The sequence below is a fragment of the Malus domestica genome, chromosome 11, assembly GCF_042453785.1.
Source record: "Malus domestica chromosome 11, GDT2T_hap1".
Lineage (NCBI taxonomy): Eukaryota > Viridiplantae > Streptophyta > Magnoliopsida > Rosales > Rosaceae > Malus > Malus domestica.
In genome coordinates this window covers 36,283,281-36,310,080 of record NC_091671.1, presented here as the reverse complement: position 1 = coordinate 36,310,080, position 26,800 = coordinate 36,283,281, and the positions used below count along the sequence as shown (strand labels likewise).

The window sequence follows — 26,800 nt, the reverse complement described above, 5'->3', positions numbered from 1 at the left end:
GATTTTATAGAAAATTTAAATTCTATTACAATTTACTTCATTTATGTGTTTAAATGGTTTCTCAACATATCTTTCCATTCAGGGAAACATATATAAGAAGTGCACAAAAAGTTTAAAAAAGATTAAAGTATATTAATAAACACAAGCAAAAAGCAAAAGGAAAACAACAACAACAACAAGAAAAGGCAAATTAAGCAGACGATCTGTGCGCACCCAACTTTGAACAACTCCAAAGGTAGGGGAAGGGAATCTATTATTTCAAGTTTATAAAGAAAGAAAGAGCCGTTAGTTTGTGCTGCTGTGTCCTCAAAGTCTCAAAAAGCAAACCTGTGGCCTCCGCAGAAGACACATGCAGGTCTGAAAATTCCTTTTGCTAGCATGCAGACCATTTCTGCTTGATGGGTCACTGTATCATTCAAATCCAGCCACCAACATCTATGACTTTATCAATTAAGAAATTTGAAAGCTTACTTCACTACTGTGCCTATAATTATAATACCTAAAGAAAAAACATTCGAACGGTCAAGTCGTATACATTTTTTTACACTCTGATACAAGCGATATCGGGGGTGGGAAATCGAACATGCCATGAGAGCGGAGGTAAATATAGTTTTAACTACTTAAGCTACAAACTATTTGCTCAAACAGTCTAGTTGTTTTATATATCGATCTACAAACTATACGAGCATAAAATGACAAAAGTTCATTATATTATAAGCTAGAAATAAAATATACTTAACAAGATTTATCCATAACTCATATATAACTAAAGTTGTACAAGACACCTTCTTTTCCTCTTTGAACCTTTTCTAATTAACAGCTAATTAGTACTTTTTTCTCTTTGGGAAGCGATTAAAGGGGGTGTTTGAATTAGCTCTATGAAACGGAGAGCACCAACTGCTATTGCCTTCGAGAGCACCATAAGGCCTGCAACAAGAAATAAAACAACATAGCATCACCATTTTCAATGCTAGTTCAACATGCATAGTATTCGCTTCACATAAAATAACCCCATCCGTACATTCAATTGTTCCTCCGCAAGAGGCGCAGTACTATATGTGATTGCCAAAATTTTCACAAATATTATACATATTATATATAATTTCGTTATATTGAGAAAAAGTAGAGGGGAATATTTTCATGCCAGACTTGTAATTATTTTGTCATAATTAAAACGCTTATGTTGCTAGATTGTTCACCAAACCATTCATTCGGCTTGAAATAAATCCAATTAACAATCCAAATCCATTATGTATCCACACAAACATCTTATATCGTCAGACAATGTTACTCCCAAAGAGAAAACATTTCCCTTAATAAAAAAAAAGATAAAGAAAATCAAATATTTAAGAAACAAGCAAAGTATCTCACTCATGCACCACAGTAAACAGGGAATTCCCACAAAGTAAGAAAGCAAAAACTTACAGCGATCAAAGAGAAGAAGCGTCTGGGCCAAGCCATCTTGGCATTCTTAAGTTTGCAGCAGTATATTTCTTCATCTTCATCACAACACGATATGATAATATTCCCGGGTGAGTCAAGAAACACCCTCCGGCGTAATGGAGGAGACCACAGACCACTCTGCTTGTAATCGAAGTCGTATTGGGAAGCATCAAAAAACTTCCCCAGAAGCCTCTCAGATACCGACTTGGAAACCATTTGAATACTTGGAGTAGTACTTGTACAACTTGAAGAGCCTGCAGTAGTACTTTCCGACTTCGATGAGGCAGGTGAAGAAGGATCAGATGTGGACATATTGAGAGAGAGAGAGAGAGAGAGAGAGAGAGAGAGAGAGAGAGAGAGAGCGAGCGAGCTATATATGACCGTATCGTCTAGGCTTTTAGAAGTTTCTGAGATGGAAAAACATTGGTTGGGGGATTGGGGATTGAGGTTAGGGGGACATGCAATTATATATGGTGGGGACGTTATCGAGTACTATGATTTGAGGGTCTTTTTATTGAGTTCTTTTAGATGTAGACCCTTGCAACTCTTACACTATGTTTGGATGAGAGAAATAAACTTGAAATTTGGATAAAAGTCAGAATTTATAAATTGACATGCACCAATTCCTTTGTTTGGATTCATAAACATAGAAATTTAGAATTTTCGCGTGGAAAAAAAAACTTGGAATTTGGGACCTCCAATTCCCAAGTTTAAATTTCATGTAAATAAGTGTATTTTCCCAATTTCTATGATTGAGAGTTTAAAAATAACAAATTCCATATTCAATTCCATTTTTCTTTTAGGTTAACCAAACAAGAAAATTCACAAATTCTAGAAAATAAAATCCAGTCATTTTAAAATTCCGTATTAATCTTAAATTTCTTCATCCAAACATAGTGTTATTTTCTAGACAAAAACTCACCTAATTATAAACTTCTAAATAAAACCCAAATTTGAAAATGACTACTAAGTAGAAAAATAATTGACCTATTATTACAAGATATTTACAATGTGTACCACAATATTCAAAATAAATCAATAAATGTAATTACTCACCTTAATTATAATGAACAAATAGTTATTACACATATTATTTCCCCTAACAGATATATATATATATACACACACACACGTTCAAATGTATATAGTACTACCTTAAGCTCAACACACACATATATATATATATATATATATGCACAGTACTACATATATGTTCAAACATATTATACTAATTAATCTACCTATATGTAAATTTATCATGAGCAACTAACATATATTTTGTAGGTAAATTAATGTTGAATCAAATAACATTCTTTTATTTAGTAGGTAATGTTGTGGCTCTGACAAGGGGAAGAGGGCCGGAGGCAAAGAGAGAAAAGAGAGAGAGATGTATATGTGTAGAGGATATGTTATTCCCCCTACGCAGTGCCTTTACTTATAATAATAAGAGAGAGAAGAAATCCTTCATCCCCAAGGAATACAAGTCCATATAGGAAAGAACAACTAGAATCAAATCTAGGAAAGTTTATAACACTCCCCCTTAAGTGTGTAAATACTCAAGGTAGATTCGGCATCATGTATAAGTTGAGGAAGTCAACTCATCGACGCTGATTATGGGAACAATGCTATTCTCAATAAGGTAGGAACTTCCATAAAGAAGTAAGTCTCACTAAAAAACCCTAAGGCTATGGCAGTCTAAGGAAAAATGCATGAGAAATGCAAAGTTAAATGAAACGTCTACATGACGTCATCAGGGATATGATCAACCCAAGGTGGGTTCCTCGTTAAAACATAGTTAGGTAGCAAAAATGCAGTGGGAAAAAATGCTCCTAATCGTAGGGCAAAAGAGTACATTAAGATCAAATAAGTATACTTTAGGATACTCCCTCTGAGTTTGACACAATTCTAAAGAGAACTAGCAATGTTACAATTCAAAAAGTTTATGCATACCAATTCCTTGAACAAGCTTCTAAAACGTCATCTTCGGTAGTGGTTTGGTGAATAGGTCAGCTAGATTGTCTTGTGAATGGATTTGCGTGACTTCAATCTTCTGATACTATTGTTGTTGATGTGAGAAAAAGAACTTTGACGCAATGTGCTTGGTGTTGTCTCCTTTGATGTAACCATTCTTGAGCTTTTCGATGTATGTTGCGTTGTCTTCATAGATCGTTATATGGACATCAACGACGGGGTAAAGATCGCAGGAGCTTCGAACATGGCCCACAACTGCTCTTAACCAAAAGTATTCCTGAGTTGCTTCATGTAAGGCGATAATTTCAAAATGGTTAGACGAAGTGGCAACTAAGGTCTGTTTAGTTAACCTCCAAGAGATTGCGGTGCTTCCAACGGTAAAGACATAACCCGTTTGAGAACGTGCATTATGCAGATCAGATAAGTATCTTGCGTCGGCATAACCAACAAGGCGAGAATCAACTCGAGAAGCGGGGGATGCGACATCACTCGAGGATCCATATGGATAGAACAAGGCCAAATCCATAGTACCCTTATGGTAAAGGAATATTTCTTTAACGCCAGTCTAATGTTTGCGTGTTAGTGCATTACTGTATCTTGCCAAAAGATTAACAGCAAAGGAGATGTCAGGTCTAGTGCATTGAGTTAAGTACAATAAAGCGCCTATCACACTTAATTAAAGAACTTTAAGCTCCAAAATCTCTTCATCATCCTCTTTCAGACGGAAGGGATCTCGTTTTGCATCTAGCGATCGAACAACCATAGGAGTACTCGAATGCTTCGCTTTATCCTCATTAAAGTGGCACAACACCTTCTGGGTGTAGTTCGATTGATGTACTAAGATTTCATCTAAACAGTGCTTTATCTCTAAATCGAGACAGTATTGAGTCTTTCCTAGATCTTTCAACTCAAATTCCGATTTCAGGTGCGCGGCAGTCCTCGCAAGCTCTTCAGGAGTTCCGATAAGATTCATGTCATGAACATATACTGCAACTATCACAAAATCGGAATGTGACTTCTTAATGAACACACAAGGGCATGGTTCATTGTTCACATATTCCTGACTAGTCAAATACTCACTCAGACGGTTGTACCACATTCTTCTGGATTGCTTCAAACTAGAGTGAACGCCTTAGCCAAATTGAGAGTGTGTTCCGGGGTTTGAAAATATTTGATCTAGTCAATGTAAGTCATTTAGAAACTTTCATATAAATTTCATGTCAAGATCCCCATAAAGATACGCAGTTACTACGTCCATCAACTGCATACTCAGTTTTTCGGAAACTACCAAACTGATAAGGTAGCGAAAAGTAATCACATCTGTAACGAGTGAATAAGTTTTGTTATAGTCAATCTCGGGGCGTTGTGAGAAGCCTTGTGCAACAAGACGAGCTTTATAACACACAATTTCGTTATTCTCATTACGCTTCCGAACGAAAACTCACTTGTAGCCAACGGGCTTCACATGTGGAGGAGTAGGAGCTACAAGTCCAAACACCTTACGTTTCACAAGTGAATCGAGTTCGACTTGAATTGTTTGTTTCCAGTTTGACCAATTGGGGTTCTACATCGACATTCATTAACAGAACGGGGTTCAATGTCATCGCTCAACATGATCCCAGTAGCTACTACATATGTTAATGCATCGTCGACGATCATCTCATTTCTACACCACACATCATATAAGCGAGCATAATAAATCGAAATCTCAAGATTCTTGGGAGGTGGATTCGTCTATTCAAGGACGCTTTCGTAATCTAGAATTTCCTCATAAGTTTAATAGAATGAGTAAGCGATAGTTGGATTCACGGTAGGCTCTTCAGGTACCTGTGCCATAGGTTTATTCTTCCAAAAGGTGTGAATCCTTTGAACCAATGGGTCTGCCACGCTTTTGTGTAGGGGAAAATGATTGGCTAGCTGCTAATGTGCATGGACCACCAAATTTGGCGTCCCGGGCCTTCAGGAGGGAAGTTCGTCATACATTTGGTACATCCATCTTTGCAGGCACATTCGCAGTTGGAATATGTGATCTTGTCACTCGCATTAGATCTGTGAAAGCATCTGGCATACTCTGAACTATGCTCTGGATATCTAATATGTTACGCTTCAGTTTCAGACTGAGCAGTGCGAGGATCTAAATGAGACAAAATGATAGTCGTCCATGATAATTCACGTCGTTGTTCAAGAAAGTTAATTTTCTTATCTTTCCCTAACGACGAGAATACCATATCATAGAAGTGACAATCCACAAAACGAGCGGTAAACAGATCACCTTGCAACAAGCCTTAAGCGGACCAACATCGCTACGTGCAATATTGCATGGCCCCAAACAATGATTGGGAGCTTGGTACGTATGACCAACGATCGAACAATCATTTGTAAGCCCTTAATGAATGCCTCTGCCAGGCCATTTTGGGTGTGAACATGGGATACAAGATGTTCAACTTCAACCCTAATCGACATGCAATAGTCATCAAAAGTTTTAGATGTGAATTCTCTAACATTATCCAATTGAATAGATTTGATCAGATAATTAGGGTGGTGAGCTCTGAGCTTGATAACCTGAGCCAACAGTTTGGAGAATACAGTGTTCCTTATGGACAATAAGCACATACGTGACCAACATGTAGAAGCATCAACCAAAACCATAAAATATCTAAATAGTCCTCATAGAGGGTGAATCAGTCCACAAATATCCCCCTGAATCCTTTATAGAAAAATGGGAGGATTCGAACGATCTTGTCATAAGAAGGTTTAGTAATAAGTTTTCCCATAGAATAAGTCTGACATGCGATTCCTTGAATCGAACCTAAACTTCTAGTTAGTGGATGCATGTGTGATGATTTGAGAAGACAGCGCATCATTATTCATTTAGGATGTCCTAAATGATTATGCCAAAGTGTAATTTTATGCACAGTCCCAGATGTAAGGCCAGCCATATGATGGTTCTCGTAGTATTCAGACCACTTGGGATACGCTCCATCTTCTCTAGAATACGCTTCTGGCCATATTCATAGGAAGTTATGCATAGAAATTTAACTCCATTTTCTACATAAGTTTCAATGTAGTAATTATTATCTCTAATGTCCTTAAAACTTAACAACGTTCTTCCGGAACATGGAGAAGAAAGTGCCTCATCAATGGTCAAAATTGTGTCATTAAACAACATTATATGTGTCTTACTGTATCATTCGATCAGGTTGGATCGGTCTGAGAGGGTTGTTAGAGGTGCATTCTTAGATCCTTTTCGGTCAAAGTCTCATTACAAAACTTGAGAAGTGATCGGATTTGACAAACTTCAGAATTATATTCATTCACTGACTTAAAGTCTTGAAAGCGCAAATGCTACTAGTCATGTCTTACTTCAGGCAAGAAAATGTCATTTTGGTGATCAAAGCAATCAACCAAAGCGACCCATAGTGCTCGTGGGTCCTTCTCAGCAAAGTACTCGGTTTGCAGGGTGTCATGAATATGTATTCAAACAAAGATCATAGCAGTGGCTTTCTCAACTTCGCCAACCGATTTGTCCGTCTCATCTTCAATAGCGAGATGCAATTCTTTGCAGTGAGGTGGAGCTTCACATCTTGGACCCACTTGAGGTAGTTCCTTCCAAAGACCTCCAAAGCAGTGAAATCGAGTTTGTTCAAATTCGACATGTTCCTATCACAAAATAGATGGACAAGATGTGGTTAGTCTAATGGAGAAAAAATCAATCCATTCACATAAAAGTAGAACATTCAGGTTCTGATAGACATGTATTGGTTTAAATTTGCATGAAAAACTTCGGGTTTTCATGCATGATGTTTTTAAGGAAAACTTAAGGTATTCAAACTAGGCATGTTTTTAGAAACTTCAGGTTTGGAAAGAATTATGAACTTCAGGTTCATATGTTCCTGCAGACAAATAGAACTTCAGGTTTATAATTATAATTGAATTAATTATTTGGACTTCGGGCCAAATTGAAGTGTGGGTGAAAAATTATAAAACCCATTGGGCCTAAAATAATTAGGCAATTAAACTTGAGGCCCAAAATAAAGGGCCAAAGCCCACGGATGGGCTAAGTAGGTTGATACCGTGCAGCCCAGCCCCAAAAATTAGGCTAAGTATAAAATGGGTCGAGCCATCAGAAAATGCTGCAGGCTTTTCTGGGCTGTAGGAGCAGGCCCAACGTTTTGGGCGAGGTCCAAGAAGACCCGTGAAGGGCACATATTAGATGCAGTGGGGACACGGGGACACCCAAGCCTAATTAGGCTGTTGTCTCGAGTGGGTCAAGGGGAATCAGCAACTAGGCTAGTTTAAAAAATATTTGTTGATAGGCCGAGAAGGGTTCAGGCCCAAAGGTCCATGGGTCAGACTAAACACAAATCCCAACCATGCTGGGTGTGCGCATCGGAGAAGATGCCCGGTGCTGATGCTTTTGGCAACCGTGTCTAGGTTGTTAGGACTCTAGGGGAGTCATGGTTATCGTTAACGACCATGGTGGTGAACGGAGATGGTTTAATCTCAACGTTTCAACAACAAACCCTAGAAAATTTTGAATCGGATTTTCAAAAAGTTATGATGAGATTCAAGTGAATCTCGGTCCAATTTCCATAAAAAATGACTTCTAATCGTCTGTGACAATGACCAAATGCTCAGGGTTGTGGCTGAATGCCAAGCCCGTGGTGGTCGTGGACAAGGACGCCATGAATGGCATCAGGTTTTTTTGGGTTGGAAAGCCTAGAGCTTCTGGCTCCGTGGCTTTGTGTTTCTCGGCTCGGTGCGAGAAGCCCAACGACATGGCTTTTAGTCGTCGCCCTCGGGGTTCCCCACGAAACCCTTTTTTTTTAAATTTAATTACATAATATTAATTTAATTTCAATTGCAAGTATATGTAAGATGTGTTAGACTATAGAGAGATTAGCATAGAGTTATGCCAAGTGTTATGTATTAGATGTGTGCCATTTGTCACAAGTGTATTAGGTGGGTTAGTTATGTGTGGAGAACTATTTATATATATAAACAAGAGATGTAATAAGTGAATGGTTAATGAAATGAGATATCAGAAACAATTTCTCTCTCTAGCTTTTTTCCTCTCTACTTCATCTCTCTCTTAAATCTCTCTGAAGCTTTATTAACATGGTATCTTCGCCGGCGACGGGTAACTCATTCAGTTGACGACGATCGATGTACCTTTGCTTTCGCTCGTATTGATAGTTGGTGGTGTCGCTGTATACTTCTCTGTCGATTGTTATTTACTCATTGAAGCTATGTCGTTGCACAGTCGGTGCTAAGTCGGTATGCTAAGTCAGTGATTGAAACCCTAGTTTCTTTGGGTTTTTTCTGTAAGTCACTGTTTCCTCCATTGATTCTTGCTTTCTTTGGAGAAGATCGTGTTGTTATTTGAAGAATTTGTGTTGTGATGTTGTTGTTTCTTGATTCGATCAAATTCGATTGTCGGTGTGTTCTTGATTTCGACACATTTGCTTATCTTTGTGCTTTGGAGATCTCTCTATATTTCATATCTCTATGGGTTGTTCTCTTGTCTGTGGTAATTCTTCTGTGGAATCTACTTTAATTTGTCATTCGAAGCAAAGCCTCTGATTGATTTGTTGTGCTGCTATACAATGGTTACAGTTGCTCAATTAACTCTCACTCAGTCACCAATTTCTTCGTTGATTCCTAGTGTTGGGAACACTGTGATTGTAAATCTTGATGATTCCAACTATGTTACTTGGAATTTTCAAATGGAACTATTGCTCGATGGAAATGGGATTCTTGGGTTTGTTAATGGTTCTATTTCTTGTCCAAACAAATATGTCGATTCTGAATCTGAAAATGAAACTGTTAAAAATCCACCAGTGATTAATGATGCATATACTGTGTGGAGAATTCATGACAAAGCTTTAATGACTCTTATAATTGCTACATTATCCACTGCTGCTTTATCTTGTGTCATTGGCTGTCAAAGTTCTCGTGAAATGTGGATTAATCTCAAAGAAAGGTTTTCTAATATGACAAGAACTAGTAAAGGTTTTCTAATATGACAAGAACTAGTATTGTTCAAATGAAGATTGACTTACATAATCCATTGATGTGTATTTACAGCACATTAAAGATTGTAGATATCAACTTGCTACTGTGGGAGTGATGATTTCAGATGAAGATATAGTGATTGTGGCTCTTTAGGGTCTTCCCTCTGAGTATAATACTATCAAAGCTGTTATTAGGGGCAGAGAAAATCTTGTTTCTCTTAAAGAACTTCGGTCTCAACTCAAAGCTGAAGAGTCCACATTGGAAGAGGTGGTTAAGCAAGCTCATGTGATGACTGCCATGTTTGCCAATTCTCTTAGTTCTGGATTTGAAAGTGGTAATTCATATGGTTTGAAGTACTCTCTTGAAGTTAGTGGTCAGCATGCTTTTTCATCTCAACCAATGCCACCATTTCAGCAACTGCCTATGTTTCAATCAATGCATGTTTCACAGATGAGTGGACCATATGCATGTGTAGCTCATAATGGTTCAGGGACATATAACAACTTCAGGGGTCCTAATTTCAAACTAAAAGGAAAAGGGAAGAAATTTTATTCTGGTTCTCAATCATCCTTTCAGCAACCTTTGGTCACTAGTTCTTAGTCATCACTGCAACCTTTGCAAAATCAGTCTTTTTCAGGACAAGTGTATCAACCTTTCCAATTTTGTCAAATATGCAACCGAAAATGTCATACTGTTCTTACCTGTTTTCAAAAAGGATGTCAGATATGTCACAGAGTTGGGCATACTGCTGTAACATGTTTTGACAGAACTAATTCTTCCATTCAACTTATGCCTATGCCACCTTATTCTCAGCAGTTTCACTAGTTTCAGTCTCTATCTCTTAACACATTTTTCAATGCATAGAACTCTGTTATGACCTCATCTACTCAGCATCCTCACATGATGGCTTCTTCTTCTTATAATCCTGCTATAATGATGTCTCAATCTGTGCCATCTGTTGCAATGACTGCCAGAACAAGTGTTTCTCCTTCTGCTCTTTCACATGAGTATTGGTTGCTGAACTCAGGTGTAACAAATCACATGACTTTGGATTTGTCCAACCTGCAAATGGCTACTTCATATCCATCATCCGACACAGTCACATGGGCTAATGGTGAAGGTTTGCATATTAGTCATATTGGCAAGTCAAATATTTCACTTCAATCACATAATTTCCAACCAAAGTCCCTTTTACATGTTCCACAGTTGTCTCAACATCTGTTATCTATGCACCAATTATGCAAAGATAATAATTAGAAGTGTATTGTTGATGAATTCTCTGTGTGCATACAGGACAAGGTCACTCAGAAAATACTTTATCAAGGACTGAGCCATAATGCAGTTTATCCCCTCCCCGTGCTCAAGCCTTCCAAAGTTCATCCAGCAGAATATATTGGACAGAAAATAAAATATGAGATTTGACATTGCAAATTGGGTCATCCTGCAAATTCAGTTACTAAGATAGCTCTTAGTAAAGAAGCCATTCCTCTTTCTTGTAATGACACTCATCATACTTGTATTGCTTGCTTGCAAGGCAAGTTTACTAGACTACCATTTCCTGTAATGGCTTCCAAGTCTGTTGTTCCCTTTGAAGTCATTCATTCTGATGTATGGGGTCCAGCTCCTAGTATGTCTATTGAGGGTTATAGATACTATGTGTCATATATTGATGAATGTACAAGATACACATGGATATTCCCATTAATGAATAAAGCAGCTGTTTTTGGAACATTTGTTCAGTTTCAAGCTTTTGTTCAGACTTCTTTTACTGCAAATATCAAAGTTTTATAGAGTGATGGTGGTGGAGAATATATGAGTGCTTAGTTTCAAGCTTTTCTTAGGGATAAGGGTATTCAACATCAAAGGTCTTGTCCCTACGCTCCTGCACAGAATGGACTCGCTGAAAGAAAAAATAGGCATATTGTTAAAACTGCCATAACTTTACTTCAACATGCCAGTCTATCCTCTTAGTTTTGGTATCATGTTTGTGCCACCGCTATATATCTCATAAATAGGATGCCAACCTCAGTATTGTCGATGAAGTCTCCTTTTGAGCTATTATATCATTCAGCACCTAAGTTTGAGCACTTGAGGGTGTTTGGTTGTGCTTGTTATCCATCTTTGCAACCATATCGAAATAATAAACTTGATCCAAAAACCACCACCTGCATTTTTTTGGGGTATGCAGCACAATACAAGGGGTTTATTTGTTATGCTATTAAGGATCATAAACTTATTGTGTCTAGGCATGTTTTATTTGATGAAAATGTGTTCCCTCGACTTCATACAATCTTTTTTTCTGAGTCATCTAGACCTAAGACTTCCCTACCCTTGGTGATGCATCCAAATACATTTCATCATCCACTACTGGTTCCTATTCCTTTTCCACAAGTTTTTTCACCATCCTCTACTTCACCATATGTTTCTCAGTCATGCAATCCATCAAACACTGATAGATCTTCACTGTCAGTTCCAGATCTTATCTCTGCACAAGTGGATCAAGCTATGTCGTAAGCTACATAATTGCATCCCAATGTTCATGTGTCACAAGCTATAGAATTGCAACCAGCGTCTTTGTCTTCCATTAATATTCATCCCATGCAGACTAGGTCAAAGTCTGGCATTGTCAAGAAAAAGTAAGTCTTTAGTGCTTTTATTCAAGAATATTCTTCTGTCAAGGAACCTCAGTTCTACTCAGCAGCTTCCAAAATTACTCACTGGCAAACAGCTATGCAAGAGGAGATGGATGCTTTAATTCAACAGAAAACTTGGAGTTTAGTTCCTCTACCTCCCAATAAAAATGTGGTAGGGTGTAAATGGATATATAAAATAAAAAAGAACCCTGATGATTTTGTTGCTTGTTACAAAGCCAGATTAGTGGCTAAGGGATTCTCTTGATTACTATGAGACATTTAGCCCGGTCGTTAAACCTACTACTGTGAGGCTTCTGTTATCTCTAGCCGCTTCACAAGGGTGGAAATTGAAACAACTAGATGTCAAAAACGCTTTCTTGCATGGGTTTCTCGCAGAAGAGGTTTTTATGGCTCAACCACAAGGGTTTGTAGATGCTCATCACCCTGAGTATGTCTACAAACTTCAAAGGTCTCTCTATGGTTTAAAACAAGCTCCGAGAGCTTGGAATGAATGGTTTACCAGGTTCTCTTAACTTTGGGATTTACTTCATCCTATGCTAATCCCTCATTGTTTGTGAAATCAACTGGTCACTCTATTGTAGTTCTCCTCTTATATGTTGATGATATTATTCTTACTGGAAGTGTTGCGAGTCATGTTTAAGATGTGATCAATCAATTGACCAAAGAATTTGATATTTTTGTGCATCAGTCTAAGTATATTACAGATCTTCTTCATAAAACTGATATGTTTCAGTGCAAACCTTGCATCACTCCATGTCATACCAATAGAAAACTGTTGAATCATGGTAGTTCTTCTGTTGCGGATCCCAATATCTATAGAAGTATTGTTGAGGCTTTACAGTATCTCACCTTCACAAGGCCTGATATTGCATATTCAGTCAATCAAGTGTGTCAATTCATGCATTCACCTCTTGAAGATCATTTTGTTGCTGTTAAAAGGATTTTGAGGTACCTTAGAGGGACAATTAGGCTTGGTATTTGTTTTAGACCTGGTTTCATGGATATTAAGGCATACATAGATGCAGATTGGGCTGGTGATCCTAATGATCGGCGTTCAACTACTGGTTTTGTTGTGTTTTTAGGCTCTAATCCCATATCATGGAGTTATAAGAAGCAACATACAGTGAGTCGATCGTCTACAGAAGCTGAATATCGGGCAATGGCTACTATTACTGCCGAGGTTGTGTGGCTTCAACAACTTCTCAAGGATCTTCACATTCCTAGTTCGTCTATTCCACTTCTACATTGTGATAATATTTCTGCAATGACACTAGCTACTAATCCAGTTTTACATTCCAAAGCAAAGCATATTGAAATTGACTGTCATTTTGTAAGAGAACGAGTTCAACAAGGCACCATTTTGTTACAGTTTGTATCTTCTGCAGAATAGTGTGCAGATGTTCTTACTAAAGGGTTGTGTTCTTCACAGTTTAATGTGCATTGTTCCAATCTTATGCTCGGTTTTCACCTCCATAAGCTTGAGGGGGAATGTTAGACTGTAGAGATTAGCATATAGTTATGCCAAGTGTTATGTATTAGATGTGTGCCATTTGTCACAAGTGTATTAGGTGGGTTAGTTATGTGTGGAGAACTATTTATATATATAAACAAGAGATGTAATAAGTGAATGGTTAATGAAATGAGATATCAGAAACAATTTCTCTCTCTAGCTTTTTTCCTCTCTACTTCCTCTCTCTCTTAAAGCTCTCTGAAGCTTTATTAACAAGATGTAATTCAATGCATGAGCAGATATTTGATGCAATTCATCACAATATCAAATTCACATAATTCAACAATTATGAATATAATGCATACACAATTTATGTAAAATCTAAAATTCGAAAAACGTAAAGTTGGGTCATGCATTATGGTGAATGTTCATGCTATCAGGGCTGCAAAAATATCGAGATTAAAACCGTTGTTTTGGAAGAACTTGATTGCATGATGATATGGATGAACTGGTTTGATGCAGAAAGCTTCCACGTTAGATTCCTAAGCGCATCGGTAGGAGCGTGCTAATAACGTGTTGTGGCCATTTTATCTAACAAGAGGAAGGGGGTCGGCGGCAAAGAGAGAAAAGAGAGAGAGCGAGAGAGAGAGAGAGAGATAGAGAGAGAGAGAGAGAGAGAGAGAGAGAGAGAGAGAGAGAGAGAAAGAAAGATGTGTTTGTAGAATTGTGTAGAGGATGTGTTATTCCCCCTAAGCAGTGCCTTTATTTATAGTAATAAGAGGGAGAAGAAATCCTTCATCCACAAGGAATACAAGTCCATATTGGAAAGAATAACTAGAATCAAATCTAATCTAGGATTTACACAATCACACTTAATTTTGAATCAAATAGCATTCTTCATTATGTAGGCATTTTATTTTGTATGTATATATTGGGCATATTTTATTATTATATGTACAAATAATAGGTAAACTAGTATTGAATAAAAAAATAATACTTTTTATGTTGGTACATTATTTTGCATCTATTGCGTTTGCTTTATTTTGTAGGTAAATTATTTTGCTTTTTTTTTAGCGAAGGTACGATATTCATTGATAGGAATTTAATACGTACAAACAGGATAGGGTGCATATAGTGGGCCTTGATAAAAACCTTGCCAGGGACGAAGGAAAAAAGAGCGTCCCACACCATGAGTGATTACATATGATTACTATCCTCAATTAATAGGTCTATTATTGTATCAAGAGGTTCCTCGAACCAAGCTACCGAAGTATCAAGGTCTATGCCCAATCTAGCCAACCTATGTGCCACCTTGTTCGTCGAGCGTTGGTCAAATGTAACCTTGCACTAAGGAAAACCATTTAAAATCTGCCTAGTATATGTAATAATGTGCCCAAAAGGAGATGAATCCTTTAGGCCCTCATGTTGAAGTGTCGTGGTCACCATCAGAGCATCCCCTTTAACTTCCATGTGTGTAGTCTGCTAGTGTTGTGAAAAAATCACTGCTTCCCTTGCTGCCATAATCTCTGCCAATAATGGAGAACCAATTCCCTCAACTCTCATTGCTACTGCAGCCATGAATTCCCCTTTGTCATTCCATATCACTACCCCCACTCGTCTAATCTCTAACTGTTCATCCCATGCCGCATTAAAATTACTTTTAATCCATCCATTTTCTGAGGGCTTCCATGGCTACCCAGTGACCACATTGGTGTTCTTCCTTGGCCCATTTCATTTATAGAATTCAGGTAGCCATGTTTGCATTGTACAGTGCATTTCCGAAGGCTCCAGAGCCTTTCCATTCCACAACATTGCATTACGTTTTGTCCATGTGCACCAAATTAAAATTTTTTTTGTAGGTGCACTGAATCATATAACATTTTTTTTGTAGGTAAATTATTTTGCATGAATTTTTACGATTCAAGCATTTTTTTTTTGTTATATATGTGTGTGTGTGAAATAATTTACCTACATATGTAAAATATAATTTGATTGACTAAACTAAGCATGTATTATTACATATATTAGACATGTTTTATTGTTATTATATTTTAGGCAATAAATTTATTATTTTATTATTTTTGTAAAATCATTAAATCTTCCTGACAATCCGTACATAATTAATTGTGTACATCAAACATTCAAATAGGGGTATTTTAAGCATTAAAATTTTTTAAAAGTGTAAAGTCAAATATAATTAATGAATTTGCTGATGTGAAATCTTATCAATGGGCTTTATTGGAGTAAAAAACTTATGTCAAATTTTATATAAAGAAAATTAAGTTTCAGGGCTAAAGTCATATTTGATTTATTTAGGTTTTTTAAAGCATCTTTAGGTTCATGTCTCATTGGGTCCAACCTCGTATGCACTTTACCAAAGTCCCCATTAATTGTGCTTAGGGGCAAGTGTTATACTGGAAAATCTGATTCCCATCCTAAAATTTCCAAAGTTCACGTGAATAAGATTGAAATCCGAAGTTCTGAAAAGAAAAAAAAAAGTGTTTAGCTAACTAGAAATGGACACTAATCACAACATCTACAACAGCTTGAAATGATGAAATGTCTAAATTACCCCTATATATAGCACATATAGCATCATAGTATTATACTTAGATACTATTGTTACCATATCGAAATGTTGAGATAGTGTAAATATTATATTTGCCATTGTGTACCTATTGTTGATACGAAATTCATAATGCTGTATGTATGTATGTATCTATATATTGTCAACAATATGATTTGGATATCGTTGATATTGTTCAAGCTGGAGGATTATGATGATTTGCTCACAACTACAAGCAGAAGGATCCGCAAAAGAAAAACGAACTCGTATCGACTAGATATCGAACTAGAATAAGTTGGGATTGAGTTGAGTTTGACTATGTAAGAGAGTGAAGGTCACAAAGAGAGATACAACAATAAAGAGTTCCTCTCCTAAACTTTTGCATTGGCCAAGAGAGTTAGAAGTTAGAACCATTAACTATCGTCATCTTTTCGAATTTAGCGCTTTGATGCCCCTTGATTCAAATCTTCTATGCAATAAAACTATAAATTTCTCATCTTTAGAAATATGGAGCCGTTTATTCTCTTTGCAACCACACTTGTATAAAATAAAATAAAAACTTACATCTTTTAGAGAAACAATTAAAGAACCTAAGAATTGTTTCATCTTTTGATTCAATCATTAAGGTTTATATAAAACGTGTGGCTTGTTAAAAAAAGAAAAGAAAAGAAAGAAAACTGAGGCTTTTTAACTTTAACTGTGCAGAGCTGCTCTTTTAATGTCTTCTTGTGATGTTTTTTTTACACAAATCATTAGATTAATTTTACGATAAATTAAATTATCAACTTAAATAATTTAGGTTATGTTATAAATAGGCAAAATTTATAGAGAGATAACCTTTACTCGGTGAATGAACGAAGCAGTTGCAGAGTAATATACCGACACAAGCTGTTGCAGAGGAAGTAATGTATATTATTGCTATTAGATATATTTCTCTTTTCTTTCTTCTTCTCATTCACTAATCTTTGCACAATTGAATTGCTCTATTTATAGAGCTACTTCAATGGAAAATTACAAAACATTACTATTTAGCTTATGAGTATATAGTACACATGTGATACTTTACTATACACATTACTATACACATGTGGGCAAACATACCCATCATTTACAACACTCCCCCTTGGATGCCCACATATCAACATCAGTTGCCTCATTAAAACCTTGCTTGGAAAAACCCTGTGGGAAAAAACCATAGCGAAGGAAAAAGAGTACAACTTTACCCGGATGGTGTTGAGCATGCTTAGGTTGCCTCGTTAAAACCTTGATAGGAAAAACCCAGTGGGAAAAATCCTAAGCGAAGGAAAAAGAGTACAACATGCATGTATCATGGATGCTCCCCCTGAATTGTATCTCCCCCTGATTCCGCATTTTTCAAATCTGTAAGCCGACGTAATCCGATTCCCTGTACCAACTTCTGAAATGTGCACTTTGGTAGAGATTTGGTGAACAAGTCTGCTAAATTTTCATTGGAACGGATTTGTCTGACTTCAAGAACTTTAGCCTTCTGAAGCTCATGTGCGCTGAAAAATCTTGGAGATATGTGTTTAGTCTTATCACCTTTGATAAATCCTTCCTTCATTTGGGCGACACAGGCTGCATTATCTTCATGGATGACAGTTGGAGTGTCTGTCTTTGAAGGTAGACCACATGAATTCCGGATGTGATGGATAATTGATCTTAACCAAGAACATTCACGACTTGCTTCATGTAAAGCAATTATTTCCGAATGATTGGAAGATGTTGCAACTAGCGTTTGCTTTGTTGATCGCCATGAAATTGCAGTATCTCCATTAGTGAACACATATCCATTTTGTGAGCGGGCTTTATGCGGATCAGAGAGAAAACCAGCATCTGCGTATCCAACAAGGATTTGTTCATTTGTGGGCTTGTCTGAGTAGAAGAGACCCATATCTGTTGTCCCACGAAGGTATCGTAGAACATCTTTGACTCCCTTCCAATGACGAATTGTTGGAGCAGAGCTGTACCTGGCTAACAAGTTAACTGAAAAAGCTATATCTGGTCTAGTACATTGTGCTAAATACAATAAAGCACCTATTGCGCTCAAATATGGTACTTCTGGACCAAGGACCAGTTCATCATCTTCTTTTGGACGAAATGGATCTTTCTTAATGTCCAAAGAACGAACGACCATTGGGGTGCTAAGTGGATAAGCCTTGTCCATGCCAAATCGCTTCAGTATTTTTTCAATGTAAGCTGATTGATGGACCAAAATTCCACTAACACAATGCTCGATCTGCAGGCCTAGACAATATTTGGTTTTCCCAAGGTCTTTCATTTCAAATTCGTTTTTCAGATATTCAGCAGTTTTGTTGAGCTCTTCGGGGGTTCCAACTAGGTTCATATCATCGACATACACTGCCACTATAGCAAATCCAGTATTTGATTTCTTAATGAACACACAAGGGCAGATGACATTGTTGGCATATCCTTCTTTAATCAAATACTCACTGAGACGATTATACCACATTCGCCCAGATTGTTTCAGCCCATATAGTGATCGCCTTAATTTGATTGAGAACATACCCCGTGGTTTGTTAGTTGCTTCAGGCAACTTAAGTCCTTCTGGGACTTTCATATATATGTCAGTATCTAATTCTCCATATAGATACGCGGTGATGACATCCATAAGTCGCATGTCAAGTTTTTCTGAAATCACCAAACTTATTAAGTAACGAAACGTAATTGCATCCATTACAGGAGAGTATGTCTCTTCATAATCAACTCCAGGTCTTTGTGAAAAACCTTGTGCAACGAGTCGTGCTTTATATCTTGCAATCTCGTTTTTCTCGTTGCGTTTCCTTGTGAATACCCATTTATAACCTACGGGGTTCACACCAGGCAGGGTTTGGACTACTGGTCCAAAAACACTTCGTCTTTCCAAGGATTTTAATTCTGCCTGGATTGCATCTTTCCACTTAGGCCAATCTTGTCTCTGTTTGCATTCATCAACAGAGCGGGGCTCAATATCATCACTTAATATGATTTCAGTGGCTATTGCAAATGCAAACATGTCATCGATGATTATTTCATTTCGATCCCACAATTCATTAGTACATGCATAATTTATGGATATTTCTTTGCTTTCATGTACTTCTGTCTCTTCAGGGACATGTGTCTCATCAAGGACATTTTCTTTTTCTGGAAGTACAGAGTCACGAATTGTGGATTTATCATTCAATTCCTTTTCTTGAATGATATCATTTGGGTTCAATTGGGCCCTCATCTTTCTCTTTCGAGGAGCTGAATCTTTTGAACCTGGGGGTCTACCACGCTTCAGGCGTGCACTGGATGAATCATTCGCTGCCACTTTATTTTGTCCAACAGGGACATCAATTCTTGCAGGTGCGTTTGCAGCCGGTATATATGACTGTGTCACTTTCGAAGCATCATTAAATGCATCTGGCATTTGATTAGCAATACCTTGAAGATGAACGATTCTTTTCACTTCGTTTTCACATTGAGTGCTTCTTGGATCAAAATGAGATAAGGTGGGAACAACCCATGTTAGCTCTTGTCGTTCTTCTGGAACGGTCTTTTCTCCCCCTAACGACGGGAAAATTGTCTCATCAAAATGACAATCAGCAAAACGAGCTGTAAACACATCACCAGTCAAAGGTTCCAAATATCTAATGATAGATGGTGAATCAAAACCCACATAAATTCCCAATCTGCGCTGAGGTCCCATTTTAGTTCGTTGTGGTGGTGCAATAGGCACATAAGCAGCACAACCAAAAACTCGTAAATGTGAAATATTTGGCTGATGTCCAAACACGAGTTGTATTGATGAGTATTGGTGGTTGGCTATGGGTCTCAATCTAACCAATGATGCAGCATGTAATATGGCATGTCCCCATGTAGAAACTGGCAATTTCGTTTTCATGAGCAGAGTGCGGGCTATTAATTGAAGCCGCTTGATAAATGCCTCTGCTAAACCATTTTGAGTATGGACATGAGGAACAGGGTGTTCAACATTAATGCCCAGTGCCATACAGTAATCATCAAAGGTTTGAGACGTAAATTCACCAGCGTTATCAAGTCGAATGGACTTAATGGGATGATCTGGGAACTGTGCTCGCAACTTAATTATCTGAGTAAGAAGTCTCGCAAAAGCTACATTTCGAGTAGACAATAGGCAAACATGTGACCATCGGGTAGATGCATCAACCAAAACCATAAAATATCGAAATGGTCCACAAGGTGGTTGAATAGGTCCACAAATATCCCCTTGAATTCTTTGCAAAAATGATGGGGATTCATCATCAACCTTTAGTTGTGATGGTCTAATTACCAACTTCCCTTGGGAACAAGCCTTGCAAGGATTATCATTCGGGACATTAATGTGTCTGCTCAGTAATGGATGTCCATTAGAGTTGGTAATGATTCTACGCATCATGGTGGATCCTGGATGACCTAGACGGTCATGCCAAAGCATGTAAACCTTTGAATCAATGAACTTCTGGTTCATGACAGTATATGCCTCAACTGTCTTTATGTATGTACAATACAATCCACTCGATAAACCATGCAACTTCTCCAATATACGCTTCTGGGTATCGTTGGAGGTAATGCATAAATATTCCACATTTTCTACACTTTTCGTTTCAAGGTGGTATCCATTTAAACGTATGTCTTTAAAACTCAACAAATTTCGAATGGACCGAGTAGCATATAATGCATTCTTTATAGACAATATTGTTCCATTTGGTAACATAATCTGGGCTTTTCCTGAGCCTTCAATTACATCTGATGGTCCTGATATTGTTGTTACCTTTACTTTTGCAAGTACCAAATTCGAGAAATACTTTCGGTCTCGAAGTATTGAATGCGTGGTTGCGCTATCTGCAAGACAAAAGTCTCCGCCATTGATCTTGTTTTGAGAATAACCATAATTTTTATCCATGATCTCTGAGTAAAGAAAAAGCAATTTATTCATACTGGAATACTACTTTTATTGAATTGAAAATGCGAGCATTAAACCACAGGTACAAATAACATGAGTACATTAAACATAAATAATTCAATCGGACCCATAAACTTCATTCCCTCTTTCATTAATAAAGTCTGTAGCATCCAGGTGGGTTGTGTTTAACTGTCCTGATAAATTGGTCACTGGATCAGGGGTTTCCATTGGTTTAGCCTGGTCAAGGAAATTGATCTCGACACCCTTCTCCTTGAAGGAGGCTTGATATAGTTCCACCAGATGCTTTGGGGTGCGACAAGTACGCGCCCAATGTCCGTTGCCACCACACCTATGGCAACCTCCTTCATGATTTCTAGGAGTGTTCACATGAGCTTTTCCTTTCTGGCGATTGGTATTTTTAAAGCTCGGGCCTGGATTATACCTTGGAACCTGGTTGTGAAACTGGACACCATGGTTCTTGCTTTTTCCTTTCCACCGACCTTGCTTGTGACCACGTCCTCGTTTGTAATTATTGCCACGGGAGGATATGGTATTTCTTTCAAGGGACGCAACATTCACTTCTGGGAACGGTGCTGATCCAGTAGGTCGGGAATTATGGTTTTTCATGAGAAGCTCATTGTTCTGTTCAGCCACCAAGAGCACAGATATCAGCTGGTTGTATTCAGTGAAGCCTCGCGCTCTATACTGTTGTTGCAGTACCATGTTAGAGGCGTGGAATGTGCTGAAAGTCTTTTCCAATAACATCTCCTCAGTGATAGTATCCCCACAGAGTTTCATCTGAGAGGTAATTCTGAACAACGCCGAATTGTACTCAGCCACTGATTTGAAATCCTGGATCCTTAGGTGAGTCCAGTCATAGCGAGCTTTTGGAAGAATCACCGTTGTCTGGTGATTGTATCTGCTTCTCAAGGCATTCCAAAGGGCTAACGGATCTTCAACCGTTAAGTACTCGCTCTTTAGTGCCTCATCAAGATGGCGACGAATAAAAATCATGGCCTTTGCTCGATCTTGAGAGGATGAACTGCTTTCTTCCTTGATGGTATCTCCAAGATTTGCTGCTTCCAGATGGATCTTGGTATCCAGTACCCATGTAAGGTAATTCTTTCCAGTAATGTCCAGGGCAGCAAAATCAAGCTTTGCCAAGTTTGCCATTTTCTTTTCTGAAAGAAAAATGAGGTGTGTAAGAACTTGCAGTAATATGTGTACTGGAGAAATATATTGTTAGAACTTCTGGTTCTTACAAATTTTTTTTTTTTTGATCTTCAGGCCAAAATGATAAGTACTCGAAACTTCAGGCTCGAGATTTACACAATTAATGAGAAGGGCAATTGTACCGCACCATTCTCATCGAAATAAGTATAGGATGGGTGATTATCCCGCACTACTTTAAACAGCAGGAAAATTTAAATATGTAGAGCAAGGTGGACGATTATACCGCACCACCTAAAATTGCGATAAAATTTAAATATGCAAAGCAGGGTGGACGATTATACCGCACCACCTAAAATTGCAATAAAATTTAAATATGCAAAGCAGGGTGGACGATTATACCGCACCACCTAAAATTGCAATAAAATTTAAATATGCAAAGCAGGGTGGACGATTATACCGCACCACCTAAAATTGCAATAAAATTAAATATGCAAAGCAGGATGGGTGATTATTTCACACCACCTAAAATTGCAATAAAATTAAATATGTAAAGCAGGATGGGTGATTATTTCACACCACCTAAAATTGCGATAAAATTAAATAACGGGAAAATTTAAATATGCAGGATAGAGCGGGCGATTATACCGCTCCACTTAAAATTTGCAGTAAAATTAGATCTGCAGTCCAAGATAGGCGATAGAACCGCACAATCTTGGATTGCATAAATAATCAGTGGGTTAGTAGTCAATATCTACACCAAACAAGAAATCAAAGATATAAGTGACAGTTAGTTGGAGAACTAGAAGTAAACATGGTGCAAACAGTTCTTCGCGAGGGTATACCCAGCAATTGAGGGAGAGGAAGAAGAAGAACAGAAAAAACCTTAGAGGAAACATTTTTTTTTTTCTTTCGGTGAAAGGAAATGAGAAAAAGATTAGAGAGTCGTGCTGATAACGTGTTATAAATAGGCAAAATTTATAGAGAGATAACCTTTACTCGGTGAATGAACGAAGCAGTTGCAGAGTAATATACCGACACAAGCTGTTGCAGAGGAAGTAATGTATATTATTGCTATTAGATATATTTCTCTTTTCTTTCTTCTTCTCATTCACTAATCTTTGCACAATTGAATTGCTCTATTTATAGAGCTACTTCAATGGAAAATTACAAAACATTACTATTTAGCTTATGAGTATATAGTACACATGTGATACTTTACTATACACATTACTATACACATGTGGGCAAACATACCCATCATTTACAACAGGTTACACAGATATAAAATACTTACTCCCAAGAAAAGCATAAAAAAATAAGAAGAGAATCATTCCATCTATAAAAAAAAGTACTGATGGTATTTACATGGACGTTTCCTCAATGTGCAAATTCCTTTGACATCAAGTTTCTGGCGCTTTTTTTAATTAAAAACGCTTTCACACTTCCCAGTCCCACTTCAGTATCCCCACCGAAAGCTGCACATCTCTGCAACTCTCTCTCTCTCTCTCTCTCTCCCCCTCTCTCTTAATTCGAACACCAAAAGTTAGAGAACTGCAGAAATGGCTGGATACAGAGCCGACGATGACTATGACTACCTCTTCAAGTTGGTCTTGATTGGGGACTCCGGCGTGGGGAAGTCGAATCTGCTCTCTAGGTTCACCAAGAACGAGTTCAACCTCGAGTCCAAATCCACCATTGGCGTTGAGTTTGCCACCAGGACCTTGACCGTTGACGGAAAAGTCATCAAGGCTCAGATTTGGGATACTGCTGGCCAAGAAAGGTCCTCTCTTTTCTTCTTCCTCCATGGGTTTCCCCATCTGGGTCTTGCTAGTTTTCGATTTTATTTTTTGGGTTTGTGAATTTTTTTTTCTTTTATTTTTTATGCTGGATTGGTAGATTTTGTGTTTTGGTGAAGTTTAATTTGTGGGTTTTGGTGAAATTTTGGAGCAGATTTGGGTGATTATTGTTGCATGTAGGTTTTTTTTTTTAGCTCAGATTTGTTGAATTTTGTTTGTTTGTTGTTTTTTTTTTTTTTTTTTTTTTTTTCATTTGAAGTTTGCGCGTTTAGGAAAATTTGGGGTTTCTCTTGTTGCAGAGACTCATTGATATTAGAATTTGTTTCTGGTTTTCTTGATCTTTGAATGGTAGGTGGGACTTAGATCTTGGTTGGTTGAGATCCATGCATTTTCAAGGAAAAAGATAAGCTAACTGTGGTAATATGCTTGCCTTCTTCTCGAGGCACATACCGGGATGAGATAGTTCTTAAATTCCTTCTGTTTGTGGACTCAGATCTTAAATTTAGTAAGTACTATTCCTTAATTACTAATACAAAAGAATGCTTTGCCGTGAAGCTTCTGGCATGCCTTTAAATAGGGATTAGCTAGCATAGTATTTAAACATTGCCTAGCATTTAAGCAAAAAACATTGCCTAGGAAATCGGTGTAAGTTTTTACAAAAGGCCGTCAGTAACAATAAGAAAGAAAAAGAGAACCAAGGACGTATAGAACATTCGAAAATGACCCCGCCTCTTTCCTTTATAGATAATAGTGGCGCAGCATCGTACTAGTAGCTTCCCCTTTGGTTACAACTTACTTGCCAAAGATTGGCTTCTCTCCCTTTAAATGCTGGATAGGAGTTTGTGCTGGTAGTTAGAACTTACTTTGCATTAACAGGACTTACATTAACAGGGTGGGCTTTAAGGGTTGACAAAGAATGGTAGAACAGAAGGAACAGGACCGAGTCAAATTAGCATCTGTCGTGTCCGCATCTATTCTGACAGTTAGAGTCTAAGGACTGAAAACAGATGCTAAGAAAAGTAGTGGTTGTAGAGTGTTGTTGTCTGTTGAGATTTTCCACTTGATCCTTTAGGCATGGTCGTTGTTGTTAACTAGTTGAAAGGACTAGTGTTTATGTTTGAGACTCATAGGGAATCCATTATCAAAAACATAAGCAGTTCCCTTTTTGTAGTAAATACAAATATGAACAAGAGCTTATTACATGACTGAAATTTGATGCAGTGCAAGGGCTATTGTGAATTATGCTTATTTTCTTCTTGTTATGCGTTTCACTTTGTGCACATTTCATTTGGCGGTTATGGAGGCTCAGCTTATAGGATATATCTGAAAAGGAATACTATAAGCTGATGAATATTGCTGCTTTCTGGTCGGTTTTAGCTGATAATATTGCTTTTTCTTGTTTCTTGGCATTCAGTTGGTGCAACTTATTAAGGCCAAATTTTATCTTTTGGAAACTTAGAGCACCATTATATTAATCAAACTACTGTTGCTAGTATATGGCTTATACATTGGCCAGAATGTTTCACTACGATTCAGGCTTATGATTTCTAATAGTGAATTGCGGCTCATAATCCATTTTAGCAAAGGACTTTCCCCCTTGCTTTTTAAGTCTGCTTATGACCGTTTCTCTTAGTGATGCCCTTCTACATATTTTTTATGCTTAAGTTTTCCCTCTTGGTTTCGTAGGTACCGCGCCATCACTAGTGCTTACTATCGCGGGGCTGTGGGTGCACTCCTTGTGTACGATGTCACTCGCCATGCGACATTTGAGAATGTCGACAGATGGCTGAAGGAATTGAGGAACCACACCGATTCCAACATTGTTGTGATGCTCGTTGGGAACAAATCAGATCTCCGCCACCTTGTAGCTGTCTCAACTGAAGACGGGAAGTCCTATGCTGAGAAGGAGTCACTCTACTTCATGGAAACATCTGCACTGGAATCAAAGAATGTAGAAAACTCCTTTGCTGAAGTTCTGACTCAAATATACCATACTGTGAGCAAGAAGGCGGTTGAAGGGGGAGAAAATGGAACTTCATCTGTCCCAGCACAAGGAGAGAAAATAAACATGAAAGATGATGTGTCCGCGTTGAAGAGAGTTGGGTGCTGCTCAAGCTAGGCCTGGTAAACAAAACTTGATTGAATGAATATGGCTTCTATGAACTGTGTAATATTTTGCAGAGGGACACAAACTAGAGAATACCGGAACACGAAATTTTTACTCTGAGTAAGCTAGCTTATGTTATCCTCAATTGGTAAACAATTTCAGTGGATGCTGATTAGCACATTTAATCCGCACTTCAGCACCATCTATGCCTTTAAATTTGTTGTTAGCAATGATATATTTGTTCAAATTCAATATCAGCATCGCCCTTCTTTTTGGAGACGGATCTCTTCCATCAAGACCACTGGATTAAGTAATCCGGACCTTTGAAATTTCATCCAACGGTCCAAAATTATTATAAGCTTTTAAGGGGTAAAAAAACTCCCTGATCATCGCGTACAATGTAGTGCTAGGTCATCAATTTTTTTATATATTTTTTTTTTATAACCTTCTTTGGACTTGAGTTCAAAATTAAAGAATTTGACACGACACGATTTCAAGAGCTTGACATGAGGTCACAGATTCAAGATGCTAAAATCGTAGGTGTAATCGGACGGATAACACATTGTATTTGTTTCTTTTCTCACATCACATGACGAAACAGATAAGCGCAAAGTTATATATACTCAGTTGCATAGAAGATGTTTTCGTATAATAATTTTAAACGTTCTAATTTGAATATTAAACTTTTAGTTTTTTTATTT

The 26,800-nt window shown here is 37.7% G+C and overlaps 2 protein-coding genes and 1 long non-coding RNA gene across 3 annotated transcripts; 1 reads left to right on the top strand and 2 right to left on the bottom strand.

Moving 5' to 3' along the window:
* Window positions 1-570: 570 nt before the first annotated feature.
* Window positions 571-1,880, bottom strand: LOC108170831 (uncharacterized). The gene is made up of 2 exons (XR_011573485.1): window positions 1,426-1,880; window positions 571-927 (listed from the first exon to the last, which is right to left on the bottom strand). It is a non-coding gene; the product is annotated as an uncharacterized lncRNA (long non-coding RNA).
* A 19,260-nt stretch (window positions 1,881-21,140) lies between these two features.
* LOC139189546 (uncharacterized) lies at window positions 21,141-22,037 on the bottom strand. Its single transcript, XM_070808518.1, has one exon. The coding sequence runs from the start codon at window positions 22,035-22,037 to the stop codon at window positions 21,141-21,143; it is 897 nt and encodes a 298-aa protein (XP_070664619.1).
* A 1,476-nt stretch (window positions 22,038-23,513) lies between these two features.
* On the top strand, window positions 23,514-26,351 carry LOC103448778 (ras-related protein RABA1b-like). The gene is made up of 2 exons (XM_008388043.4): window positions 23,514-23,976; window positions 25,679-26,351. Exons 1-2 carry the CDS (start codon window positions 23,756-23,758, stop codon window positions 26,109-26,111), a joined length of 654 nt encoding a protein of 217 aa, XP_008386265.1. The 5' UTR covers window positions 23,514-23,755; the 3' UTR covers window positions 26,112-26,351.
* Window positions 26,352-26,800: the final 449 nt, after the last annotated feature.